Source organism: Coloeus monedula (genome assembly GCF_965178545.1).
Source record: "Coloeus monedula genome assembly, chromosome: 9".
Lineage (NCBI taxonomy): Eukaryota > Metazoa > Chordata > Aves > Passeriformes > Corvidae > Coloeus > Coloeus monedula.
Genome location: NC_138789.1, coordinates 9,085,533 through 9,097,991, shown reverse-complemented (window position 1 = coordinate 9,097,991; position 12,459 = coordinate 9,085,533). Strand labels below are relative to the sequence as shown.

At 36.4% G+C, this 12,459-nt stretch overlaps 1 protein-coding gene across 3 annotated transcripts in view; it reads left to right on the top strand.

Annotated features, from left to right (window-relative positions):
- The window catches only part of KCNT2 (potassium sodium-activated channel subfamily T member 2), a gene marked incomplete at both ends in the record, with an annotated part of 111,899 nt that overhangs the window by 38,398 nt on the left and 61,042 nt on the right, over positions 1–12,459 (top strand). For all 3 annotated transcript variants that reach the window (XM_082287029.1, XM_082287028.1, XM_082287027.1), the window contains 4 exons: positions 129–188; positions 3,492–3,566; positions 4,062–4,145; positions 4,718–4,812. In XM_082287029.1, coding sequence (XP_082143155.1) covers positions 129–188; positions 3,492–3,566; positions 4,062–4,145; positions 4,718–4,812 — 314 coding nt within the window. The remainder of the gene's footprint in view (positions 1–128; positions 189–3,491; positions 3,567–4,061; positions 4,146–4,717; positions 4,813–12,459) is intronic.

The window sequence follows — 12,459 nt, the reverse complement described above, 5'->3', positions numbered from 1 at the left end:
CTTAGCTGAGAGGGTTTCAGAGGATTCACGGAAAAGCTGTTTTATATAATCATTTATTTTCATTATAATGTTACTATCTATTCTCTAGAAGCTAGTATTAATACACCCATTTTTTCCCTTCACTTAAGGTGTCTGTGGCTGTAATAAGTCTCTTTGAAACGCTGTTGCTAAGTTATCTAAGCTACAAGGTAAGTACTCTTTATTACTTTAGGCAGAATTCATTACAAAAAATAACAGAGTTAAATGTTTCAATAGAAAGTTTATGTGTCTGTGCCCACACTGGTGTGCGACCAGGGAGTTGAGAAAAACACACTTTTAGAGGATGGCATATTGTCACCCAGGCAGCCCTATTTCCCAAATTTATGAGCAAACTCTCAATATCTAAAGAGTGGAAGTCAGCAATTAAATGCACATTATTTTCCATTGTGTACTGGCACACTGTAATTTGAAAATACATTCTTAAAAGTGACCTTGATTTTTTGATACTGATTTTTCAGGTGCACAGTTTTATCTGTCTGTCCATAATGTATTGGACACAATTGTCATAGATGTCAAAGCTGTAGCTACTCAATACATATAATTCAAGTTTTAGCCCTCTAAAACTGTGCACCAAAAAACTAGGCCAAGACAGTACTTAAAAAAAAAAAAAAGGATATGTACATACTTGGGTTATCCATCTGTGTGATGCTATTGGAATATCTTTTCAAAATGTCTTGAAATCATTTGATGTGAATACAATGTATTTTTGTATTTCCATTCTCTTTTAAAAGTTACATTTTTCTAATATAATTATTCATTTTTCTTCATTACATTTTGTTCTGCTCTATCTCTGCATTTTTAGTATCTTGAGGAGAAGAATACTAAAATCATTTAAAATCATTTATCAAGGAAAATACGAAAAAATTTGCTTTCTAAAGCCGAAAATATCTTGGGGGGATAATCTTTTTTTTTGTATTATATTTTGTATTGCTGACATTCAGTATCTATCAGAGCCACCACTGAATTTAGAGACTTTTATTTCAGTGTGCTTATCAACTGATTAGGGCATAAATGTTTTTCTTAGTGCCCAATAATGTTAAGAGGCTTGCAGTTGTCTGCTGTCTAAAAATTATTCTTCTTAATCCTTGGAGCATATATTATTTAAGGGCTGGGGGCTACAAGTGAAAATCAGTTATAGGCAGAAATAGTCCAAAATTTATATCCTGGTGGCAAAACAGTAAAGAGCAATCACAGTTTGTACTGTTCCTGAGTTTATTGGGCAGCATTTGATCCTCATCCATTCTGCTTGTGATTTGCATCAATTTCAGTGGGTACAAAAGAGGAATTCTTGGCATATCAGCTTCCATGAGAAGTTTTTCATTACTGTGTGATGGATGGAAAGCTCCACTACCCTGATTTGCTGCATGCACCTGCCACAGAAGTTGAAATAATATTGTGATTCCATTCCCCATAAGGGAAAGAACTGAAGGGCTAATCTAAGGAACAACAAGAGTACTGAAATGTGGTTTGGGAATCCACTTGGTGCAAACACCTCCTTCCCTCTGGTCCTGTTTTCCTAGTTTTACACCAGTCTCTCAAAGCTAAGAATGGTGTTATTTCACCCACTGTAAGGCTTTTCTGCACACCCAAGGTGACCAACTATGCCTTGGTTCCTGTAAATCTGATAGATTACTTACTTTACAGAAACATTTTCAAAACATTCACAATTTAGGTAACTAATTTTTACAAACAAGAAAATTAGTGAGGAAGAAAACAAGAAAAAGATGATTGTGTTTGCATTGGAGTGCACATTACTAGGATTTCACAAATAACCTGTAAAATGAATAAAGCAGTCATTTGAGAGAATACTCCAAGAGATTGACCTTTCTGATACCTGCTTGATGACATATGAGAAATGATTCAACATGCCGAATAGTGAGGGCATAGTAGCATATCATGATGCTATGATACAGGGAATTTTCATTTCTTATAGCTTTTAAATAAAGGGGAATGCAAAGGATGTAGCACTGTGTTGTGATGCTGATTACTTGGATCCAGGCATGAAAGGTTTACAGTCTGCATTCTCACAGCCTAAAGTATTACATGAGGGTTTGTCCTTGGCCAGAATTCTGAAAGATGTCTACGTCAGAAATCTCTGTTGTCAAAACTTGTCCCAGACATCTGGCAATCCTGCATATCCCTGGTGCACAGGCACTCTCACTGCTTTGAGCAGCACCATCCATTCTCACTGCAAAAGGCAGTTTTGCAGAACTCATGATGCATTTCCATTTGGAAGCCAGAATCCTACAGCTGCACACATCCCTAATTACCTGGAGCCCATCCATACAGGCATTTTGCCTGCACAAGTAAATTATGTGACATTTCTTCTCTATAATGCAGAGGAGAAAACTCCTAACATTAAAAATGAAATCACAAAATGGTTCAGTTTGAAAAATCAGATTTTTGATTTTATTCTTCATACAAGACCCCTTCAGTTTACAGCCTCATAATCTCACATGTACGTCTGACTCCCACCAATTGCAGTTACGTGGAAGACAATAATCCCTGCCCCTTAGGTATAGTGGCTTCCAGATGTGAAGAGTTAAAAATGGAGAAAGAATTTTATGTGCTATGGAGTTAGTATTTAATTTCCAGTGGCTCTGTCAGGTGGTTATTCTTAAAGAGAAGATGAATATGTCATTGCAACTGAAAATATAATGCTCTACTGCAAACTCTTGTAGTACTGCCATGATATGTGCCACAATGTTATTGTATTACCTATGATGGAGTCCTGACACATGGCATTAGTAAAGCTGTAAGTCACTGAAGTTCAACTACCTTCCCTCTTTAAAATATGGATTTTCATCTCAACTTTTAATCATTCACAGCCACTGCACAGATTTGGAAAAAAGTAGAATTATCCCCATCCTGTAGCTAGCAGTAAGCAAATTAAAAGATCAATACCACTTCATTGAAACATGTGGGAAGACCTCTCATTTCATGTAAGCAAGATCAAGTTCCAAAAAGCCCTGAAGTGTTCTGAAGTGCTGGGGGCAGAAAGAGAGAACTTGATATTGTAGTCCTAATTCAAATATGAAACACTCGATGTCTTCCTTACTTCCCTCTCCAAAATAGCTGGGAAAGAAAAAATGCAAAGTAAAGATCAAAGATAAATGCAAAGGATGGAAGGAAGGAAATTTAAAAGTATATATCTTTATATATATACTTTTATCTTTTAAAGTATATATCTTTTTATATATACTTTATTTAAAAGTATATATCTTTTACTTGGGAAGTAAAATTATGATAAACTGTAGGAAAAAGGATCCAGAGTGATCTATGTTCTATATTCACATTTGTCATATGTGTTTAAATCTGAGATGAATGATCTTCCTGAATTTCAGGTATGGGAGAGACTCCCCATGTTCCCTTGGGATATTACGTGTATTTCTCATCCGAACTATTTGTAAGCCAGCTGTGACATTGTGGGGTTTTTTTCCTTTTCTTTGAAGGGAAATATCTGGGAACAAATTCTGAGAATACCCTTTCTCCTGGAAATAATTAATGCTGTCCCTTTCATCATCACGGTAAACATATTTGAATTAATACATTTGCACATCGCACTTTTATAGCTGCACAAATACTTTTATTTTTTTAAAGTAAATTTTATTCTTGTATGGATGATGAGTTCGTGCCTATGGAAACACAAATTTGTCAACCACAAGAAGATAGTTTGCTACTGGAGTAAAGTAATATAGATAACTTTCTACTTCCTCTTCCATGGGCACAAACAAAACCAAAACCCTCCAACTACAGCACAATCAAGAAAATAAACCAGCTGGTTATTAAAATGTAAGAATCACTCATGTCTGCAGTGAAAACTGACTGTGTTCCTATTTTATCTAATTATCTTGCATGTGGTTAATCACAAAGGAAGACAAAAATGTTATTTAAAGCCAAATCTCACACTAGAAACACATTAATAGTAAGTATTTTTCCCAAGTGTTTTATTGCTGCTTGAATAGAAAAGCTCTAGTCCTCATCAGAAAAGCTTCTAATGAATTTGTTAATTTTTCTTTCAGATTTTCTGGCCAGTCCTAAGAAACCTGTTTATTCCTGTATTTTTAAATTGCTGGCTGGCAAAGCATGCTTTAGAAAATATGATTGTAAGTATGCAAGGGAAATAAATATTCCAGAGTTGTATTTTTTTAGTGTATTGTCTTTAGTGGGATTTTGGCAGTACAGTCCAACCCTAATAGGAAGCGAACCAGATCTGTATTTAGATTATACAAATGGTCAAGCATTACTAAACTGCTTTCTGTATCAAAATTAGAAAAAAGTAAGACATGAAATCTCAATTAGTAGAAATTGTTACTGTGCCAATAAAGGAAATGGCAGTGGATGGTTCTTGTGCTACTCTGCCATTCATACACAATTGCAGGGAACTCAACTGTTAGGCCTTAATTGGGCCTTGCAGCCTGTAATTTGTAAGCTAGACATGAGCAGACCTCAAGGCAGCTTGCAATAGGATCAGAATTGTGCTGGGATGAACAAAGAACTACTTAAATAATCACAGAATCGCAGCTGGCTCTTCTGCACCCTTCTATATTATCAGCAAACTCTTAAGTGCATTTGAGTGACTGCATTTCTATCCGGGCACTGTATAATTCCTCTAGAGAATCAGATCCTGGCTCATTGGTTCAAACCCCCAAATAACACCTATTTTCCATTAATACAGAACGATCTTCACCGAGCCATCCAACGCACACAGTCTGCAATGTTTAACCAAGTCCTCATTTTAATATCTACGTTATTATGTCTCATCTTCACTTGGTAAGTGGCCAAATCCCCTCTGTTTTTATTATATATACTGACTTTTCTTTCTCTCCTACGTGGTGATAAAACAGGCCTGGTAAAAACCATGCACTGAAATAAGAAGGGTAAAACACTTCAGTGAGAGTGTTAACTAGCACCTGTACTGTCTGGATGCACTGGGTTTGGGAACAGAATGTGCATGCATGGGAAAGGAAATCCTCCTCACTCTAAGGAAGGAAATACAGATGATGCAAAAACATGGGATAAAGTAGTGGAAAATTTATATATGCACCAAGAGTGCAATCTCAGCAGAGAAATCACTCAGATGTGAAGAATAGCAACAGAAGTATATTAACCCACACCAAGGTCACCTCTCTCTGACTGCTGGGTCAGAGAAGAATGTGCAATACCTCAGCCTTAAGTCTTTGACCAAGTCAGGTTCCCCCTAAGGATTACAGGGGATAGCTGTTAATAATCCTGATTACAGACAGTGTAGAATTTATTAATCTGGAGTACTGGCAGTACTGCATGGTAGGTTCAAACAACCAAAATGTGTTACTCAGAAGAATGTTTTGCTTCAAGACCTGAAAAACTTAAATTTACATCCACAGGAAACACCATTTGATTGCCACATGTTTATATTGTGCCAGAGGGATATAGTGTTAGCCAGGGCTGGAGGCAGATAAAGGAGAATACATGATCAGTCTGGCTATACAGGAGCTCTGTAGCTGACTTAACACACAGAATTCTCCCATCAGTAGTGCCTGAGAATTGAGAATCATACTCAGGGGGAATACAGGATCGTATACAATATGATACAAGCTGGTGTACAAGAGGGCAGTAAAGAGAGAAGATGATTCTATGTGGACAGGCTAAATCACCTGTATTTGTTTTGCCAGACAAGATGCCTTTAGGTCAGCACATTGATAAAGTTTGGTGTGTCATTTTGGAGACAGTGATTAGATTTTCTCTTACTTTATTTTCTAGCTTGCATTTCTGATGGTCACTGTTGTGTGCTGCCTAACCCTTCTGGTAATAAGTGTAACACAGCACATGGCTTTTTAGAAGAGGAGTTTGTTCTAGCCAGTGGCTAAATAAAGGGTCCAGTTTTACCCTTTGTCTTAGGGCCACACACCTGCATAATGACAAATGCTGCCTGTTCTAGACAGTTATGAATTTTTGTGATATTTATCTTGTGATATCTCTTATTGAACATTATGTAATTTTGTATTAATAATAAGGACTTGGACATTTTTAATTTTGCTTTTTAGTTTTTACAATACAAGGTGCTTTTGAGTAAATATTCCTTCATTTGTTTTTACTTACCTATTTCAATATTTTACTGAAATGCTGCACAGATTATGTATCATGCTCACCACCAGGCATTGTGATAACTGACAGTAAAACATGCAGGAAGTGGCGAGCTCACCTGTAATTATGTCTGGGCTCAACAGCTGCAGGTACTACTTCATTATAGTTCATTATTTACCGACCTAGGACTGACCCTGCTAGACTTGAAAATAAGCTAAGTAAGATGAAGACACCCAGAACTGCAGTGACTAAGGAAATGAAGCCCTTTTGGAATGACTGAGAACAGTAGTTCAGACATCTGCAGCTTCTCTGAGACTGTGTTCAAGCAATTGTTGCTCTTGTTTGTGTGAACACACATAATGGTATTTTTACACATTCTTTCTTTATACTACTGATTATGTATTTATAATATCCCCAAAAAATCTCTTTGAACAGTCCAAATCAATTAACTTAGTGTCTTTGTTTATGTTATATCTATGGTGAATTTGAGAGAGCGTTCAATTTTAAGAGACATCATTTAGAGCTTATATGAGTTTCTTCCTGCTGCAGAGGACCAAAGTCCATTGCTGGAATCTGTCCACTTAAGGATGTATTTCACCAGACTGATCTTTCATGTTTTCTGCAAAGGCAAGCAGTACCCAGGTCTGTTACCCCAAACACATTTGGGAGCCAGCACTTGATTTACCCATACCTTAATGGAGCACGACACACAAAACTTTTCAACCATCAACAATCTGTTTTCATGAGCACGTTTTGGTTCCATTTAGAAATACTACCCTGGTCCATGTAGTACCGTGGCTTCAGTAAAGCAAAATTACTAAGGCTGGATTAGTAGTTTGAGTAGAGTGCCTTCAGTTGCAGAGCACTTTCCCCTTAGAGGGTGGGGGGTCATGCTCATGGTGTGCTTTTGGCACCAATGATACCTGCCCTCATCGAGCCTCCCTGCTGACACTCAGGCACTGCGTGGATTAAATTGAAACCCCACAGCCCCCTCAGCTCCTGGTTGCCAGGCTTGTGCCATCTGCTGCAAGAGCAACATCAGCACTTGTGAAGCCAATATTGCTTTAAAGGACAGGGTGTTCTGTTCAAAGCCACCCTTTTTTGTCGGACACATAGACAGAGATGGAGTGGAGCTTTTTATGGGAATGACATGATTTTATAAAAAGTCCAAGATGGTATGAAGCCCAGAAAGATTCCTCATTGACTTTGTTCCTGCCTGCATATAATATGTATTTTCAAAATAACTTTACCATAATTAGCAAGAAACCCATAGAAAATGAATTAAATTTCACCTTGTGCATCATCCTTAAAACCATCACATACATCTCCACATCAGACTCTTATAAGTGGTGGTTACACAGATAGGCACAGTCCAGCTTATGCCTTATAACTCAGGTGGGAGCTTTCCAATGAAATTTAATAAAATTAATTATCTAAGGTTACAACTGATTGGCCAATCTCAGTTTTTAGATACCACTATGCAGGCTGTCCTTTGCACTCAGAATATAGTAGAAAAAGGTGCCTTTTGTGTTTTTATATACTGTTGACAATTTTCAATGTTATTACAGAACAAACAGTAATCACAACAAAATTTATGCTCTACTACACTCTTTGATATTTGGTGATAATTGTTTATGGATCTGGGGGTGGAACTCATTTGCAGGTCCATAAATCTGTAAGACCAATTCCACTGTAGTTTATAGATTACATACAAGGATTTTTTTTTCTCTTTTTTTCTGACTTCAAAGACAGATTAGGTTGTCCAATGATTTTTCTTTCTTTAAACATCTCAGTGGCCTTGTAACCAGAGCAATTTTACATCTATTAAAACATGTGTGCTCCAATATGACAGACTGTTCAGCAGTTACCACTGAGAGAGTTCTAGTGAGAGTTACAGACCTAGTCATAATAATTGTGTCATTAAGCTAATGGATGTTTGTACTTGTTTGTCAAATGGAATACTAATTATTTCTGTAAACTGTACAAGAAGACAAATAACAGTTAATGAGTATTCCAGGCATCTTTCTGTGACACAGTGAATCATCTATTAAAACTTACTTTGAATTTTAAAGCAGTGTTAGTCATGTATCACCAGTGTAGAGTGATTAGCTTGTGAAGGAGGTGGCTACAAATTGTTTGAGATGGACGGTTATTTTTTTCATACTCAAACCTGCCCAAACTTTGCTTATGCTTTCATGGAAAGCTCACTGAGGTCAACCTTTATATTTTTTTACACTTCAGTGCTTTCAGCATCAGAAAATAAGGACGTTTCCACACAGTAACTTACAGAATACTCACAGAATGCCAGTACTGTAGCCTCAATGGCAATTACCCACTCACAGTCCTCATCCAGAGGAAGCAGTAGGAGTAAATTGCTTGAAAAGATGAAGACAAATCCAGACAATGATCTAGTCCAAACAAGAAAAACCAAGACCTTATGATTTAGAAGAATATGTCAAAGAAAAAAACCCACCCAACCAAGAAAGGATTAATCGCAGAAAATTTTAGGGAGAAAAAGGCATCTCAGTGCTTCAGTTCCCTTTATTATCAATAAGTAGATACAAACACCTAAGAAGAGCATCTGAAGGGAACTAAATCACCACATGGAGGTCTCGACTTCTCTACCTTTCTGTGTTGATTTTGACAGGAGCCTACAATGGCAGTTATCCAAGAAAGAAGATGCCTAGCCTTAAGTAGGATGACAAGTGTTGGTGGATTATGCAATGTAAAATAAAATGTGGATTTTTGGCTCTGCAATTCTTTCTGTGATGTTATGTTTTGTTGTACAGCAGTCTCAGTGTTCAGGACCAGTCTCAGTTGGATTTAGAGAGGTTTTCTGCATTCCAGGACAGCACAAGACTGTGCTTCTGTCTTTCAGAATCTAATGATTCTAAAGTGGTAGAGCATATGAAGTTTCAGGAGCTAACAGAGTAAACAAGAGTTGCAGAATTTAAATCCCAGAATATTATACAACATTAATTGAAAGTTCTAAGTAACTGGAAATAATACAAAATAAATTATTCAGCTATTACAAGAATCCCACAAAGCACTGAAGTAATAGCAGTGGTACTTTTCTTTCTCTGAAACAAAGCAGATCTGTCAGGAGCCCACTTGTTTCAAACACAGGAACTCTGTTTTGTGTTTTGAAGTATTCCTGTGCAGTGCTCTCCAAATACCAGCAAGTAGATCTAGAAGTAGGCCAGTAGCACATGCAGTACCTTCCATATCCATTGTACCAACTCCCACCCTCCCCTTGTCCTGCTCCTCAGTTGCTGGCACCAGGGCAGTGTGGATGGGTGGTTTTTCTGTGTACAATGAAAATTGAGGTCAAGTTCAGACACTGCCTTAAACACTTCCTTAAGCGATGGGACAATGAATAGGCTGTGCAGCTCCTGGGAGGTCAACAGCAAAACATTTCCTAAAATATCCACCTGTTATTTGTGAGCAAATAATCTATAAATTAAATTAGAGTTTATGTGAAATACTGCCTTCTGGGAAAAAGCATGTGCATGAACACAAGGCCAACATTCTCGTGAGCTTTGGTAGGAGAAACATATTGAATACAGAGTTTATCTTTTTTAGGCACAGAAATTTCTAAGGTGGCTTTGCTGCAATCTGCTGTTTAAGTAGCGTGTGAAAACAGTGTTGCCACAAATAGTTGCTAATCTAGATTATTTAAATAAAACAAATTCAGATAAAACTCTTAGCGTTTCTTTTGGAATACAAATTTATGGGATAGCCACACTTCTTTCACCTTTGCTAGCACTGGGATACATTTGCTTACATGCTTATGATTAAATGGCCAAGGCTTTTCAAAAGGCAAGCAAGTGTAGTGAAAATTACCATTTAAAAAATGTAATAAAACCCACAATTGTTTCTTTGATTAATGCCTTTTCATATTTTTATGCAACTATTGTATTGTGACAGCACAGAAATATTACCATATACAATTTTCTTTCTTTGTTGATAGCTTGGTATTTGTAATAATACACTTTAAAAATATTTTTGCATATTTAAGTTCGAGAGTTCAGATCTGAAATAGCATATGGGTGATTAGTGCTGTTGAAGAGTGTTGCTTAAAGACTGTAAGATAAGGATGTGTGCCGGTTAGTTGTTTGTGAAAGGCAGATCAGAAATCATGTGTATTATAGGGAGAGCAGAAGTATTGAAGCTCAATCAGAAGTCTTTTTGGCTACCCATCAAAGACAGTTTCTATGGAAACCTAGATAATTATACAGTGATTTTCATGCTATTTTAGTTATTAATTTGGTAGTGACATAATATTTCCTTTGTTAATCTTTTTAGATGTTTCTACATAGTTATTTCTAGAATAATTAGGTCAGCATCTTTCCCATGGCTCATGCAGGGAATTCTCTGTGCCACTGATGTAATGGAATATTTAAAACTAGACACAGACACCAGTGAAATAAATAACAATTTGAATAGTCTATTTACTGTGGTCTGTGGAAAAAAGTCATAAAGGTTAGAAGGTTCAATCTAAATTATCTTCTTAGAATGTTCATTTGTAGCCATCTTGTTTGCTTAAAAATAAAAAATGATTAGACTGAATGATAGCTCAGAAAGCTGCCTTTACAAAGCCTCTCAAAAATGGAGTGCCAACAACGTTATTTATAAGCAAATTCTCCTATTTGGAATATATATAGAAATATTAAATTAAGCAAGTAAATAGTATGATTGAGAGATTTATGTTCTTTTATTTCACAATATTTCAATATTTCAGTCCAATAAGGTGTGTACCTCTACGTTATAGGTCAGGCAAACCATCCTTTGACAATTAATGTAATTGCAATTTCACAGTCCAGTAGTGTATTCTATAAATCAATATTTTAAATTGACACTAGGAAGAATTTTCAGCTGGTCTTCCAAGGCCTCATCTCTTGGTGGGAGACATTGAAGTAATTGCTTCCCATAAAGTTCCAGCCCATATCCTCTGAAGCATTTTTATCTTTCTCTTCTAATAATTTTTTAATGCCAGGTGAAGGTACTGAAACTTCAGTAATGAGAATATACGTATTTAAGGAGAGCGCAAATCATATATTCAAAACCAAACTCCTGCCCAAAAAGGAGGTAAAATGTCACTCAGGTTCTTTCCCAATATTTTCCCCAATAACTTCCATGGAGTGTAAAGCTTTCTCTCAAATACCAAGTGCTGCTAATATTTACATCAATAATCTTGACAACTTTTCATAAAAGATGTATTGAGAATATTGGTGAGGCACAATATTTTGGAAAACATTATGCACTCTGAATATGCCATTGGGAGAATTTCAGCTTTTATTATCATGACATCTTGCAATACAGTAATAATATTACCAGATACCATGACAAGCAGAGCTTGTTCTGGCAGCAGAGGCCAATTACCATTACAAATGGAGGAAAAAAAGCAAATGAATTTGAGTCATATAACATTTGGACTGTTAGAAATACAATTCTAGGACTGCATCTCCATGGTATCCTTTCTTCAGCAATTGTATTTTGAATTTTGTGAGAGATAATAAAATCAAGCTTATTGCTAGTATTAACTAATTATGGCTTGCCAACACATGTAAAGTGACACATAAAATTCCTTGAAGGTCTAAATGCATTCCTGTCCTTGTTCCTTTGCAGGAACACAGCACAAAATAGAGTGACTGTGAGGAATATGTAATGTCTCAGTAAAAACAAAACATTAAATTAGCAATGTGCTTTCTTTGTCATAAAATGGGGTTTGGAGAAAATCTAGAAGTGATTGTCCAAAAAGCAAGGATAAATAAGGAATATCAAAAAAAAATCGAATGCCATATTCCATAAAAAGCCTCAAACAATTACCGTATTTCAGTATGTGCAATATGCATTTGAGATGTGCATGTCTTCAAAATTATCAACACTTGAAAAAGGTTCACAGGAAAAATGTGGTCAAAGGATTTGCCATAGGGAGTCAGGGAGGTGAACTCTACAGGAATGCAGATTATTAGAATGTAGGTTTTCTAGGAAGCTTTCCATTGGTTTATAAACACATAGGCTTGTAAGTAGATGCCTTGTGTGAAAATGTAAATGTTATATATGCAAAAGTTGTTTGTTACCTTCAGAACATGGGTGACAAGAATAACTGCAGTAAAATTAAATGCTGGAATGAAAGTTGATCTGGAGTGTAACCAGAGTCTGCAGGATGTGAAATATGATACGATCATATTGGCAAAATAAATTTTAGGTCTTGCTTTGGTTTTGGGAAGACTTAAATAACAGCATGTAAAGTTCCCCTTAAAGGGGCAATTTGATATATAAAGTAAGTGTCAGAACCCCCTGTCTTCCATCTCTTTCCTTACAGGAAGGCATTACATTTCACAAGCTTCA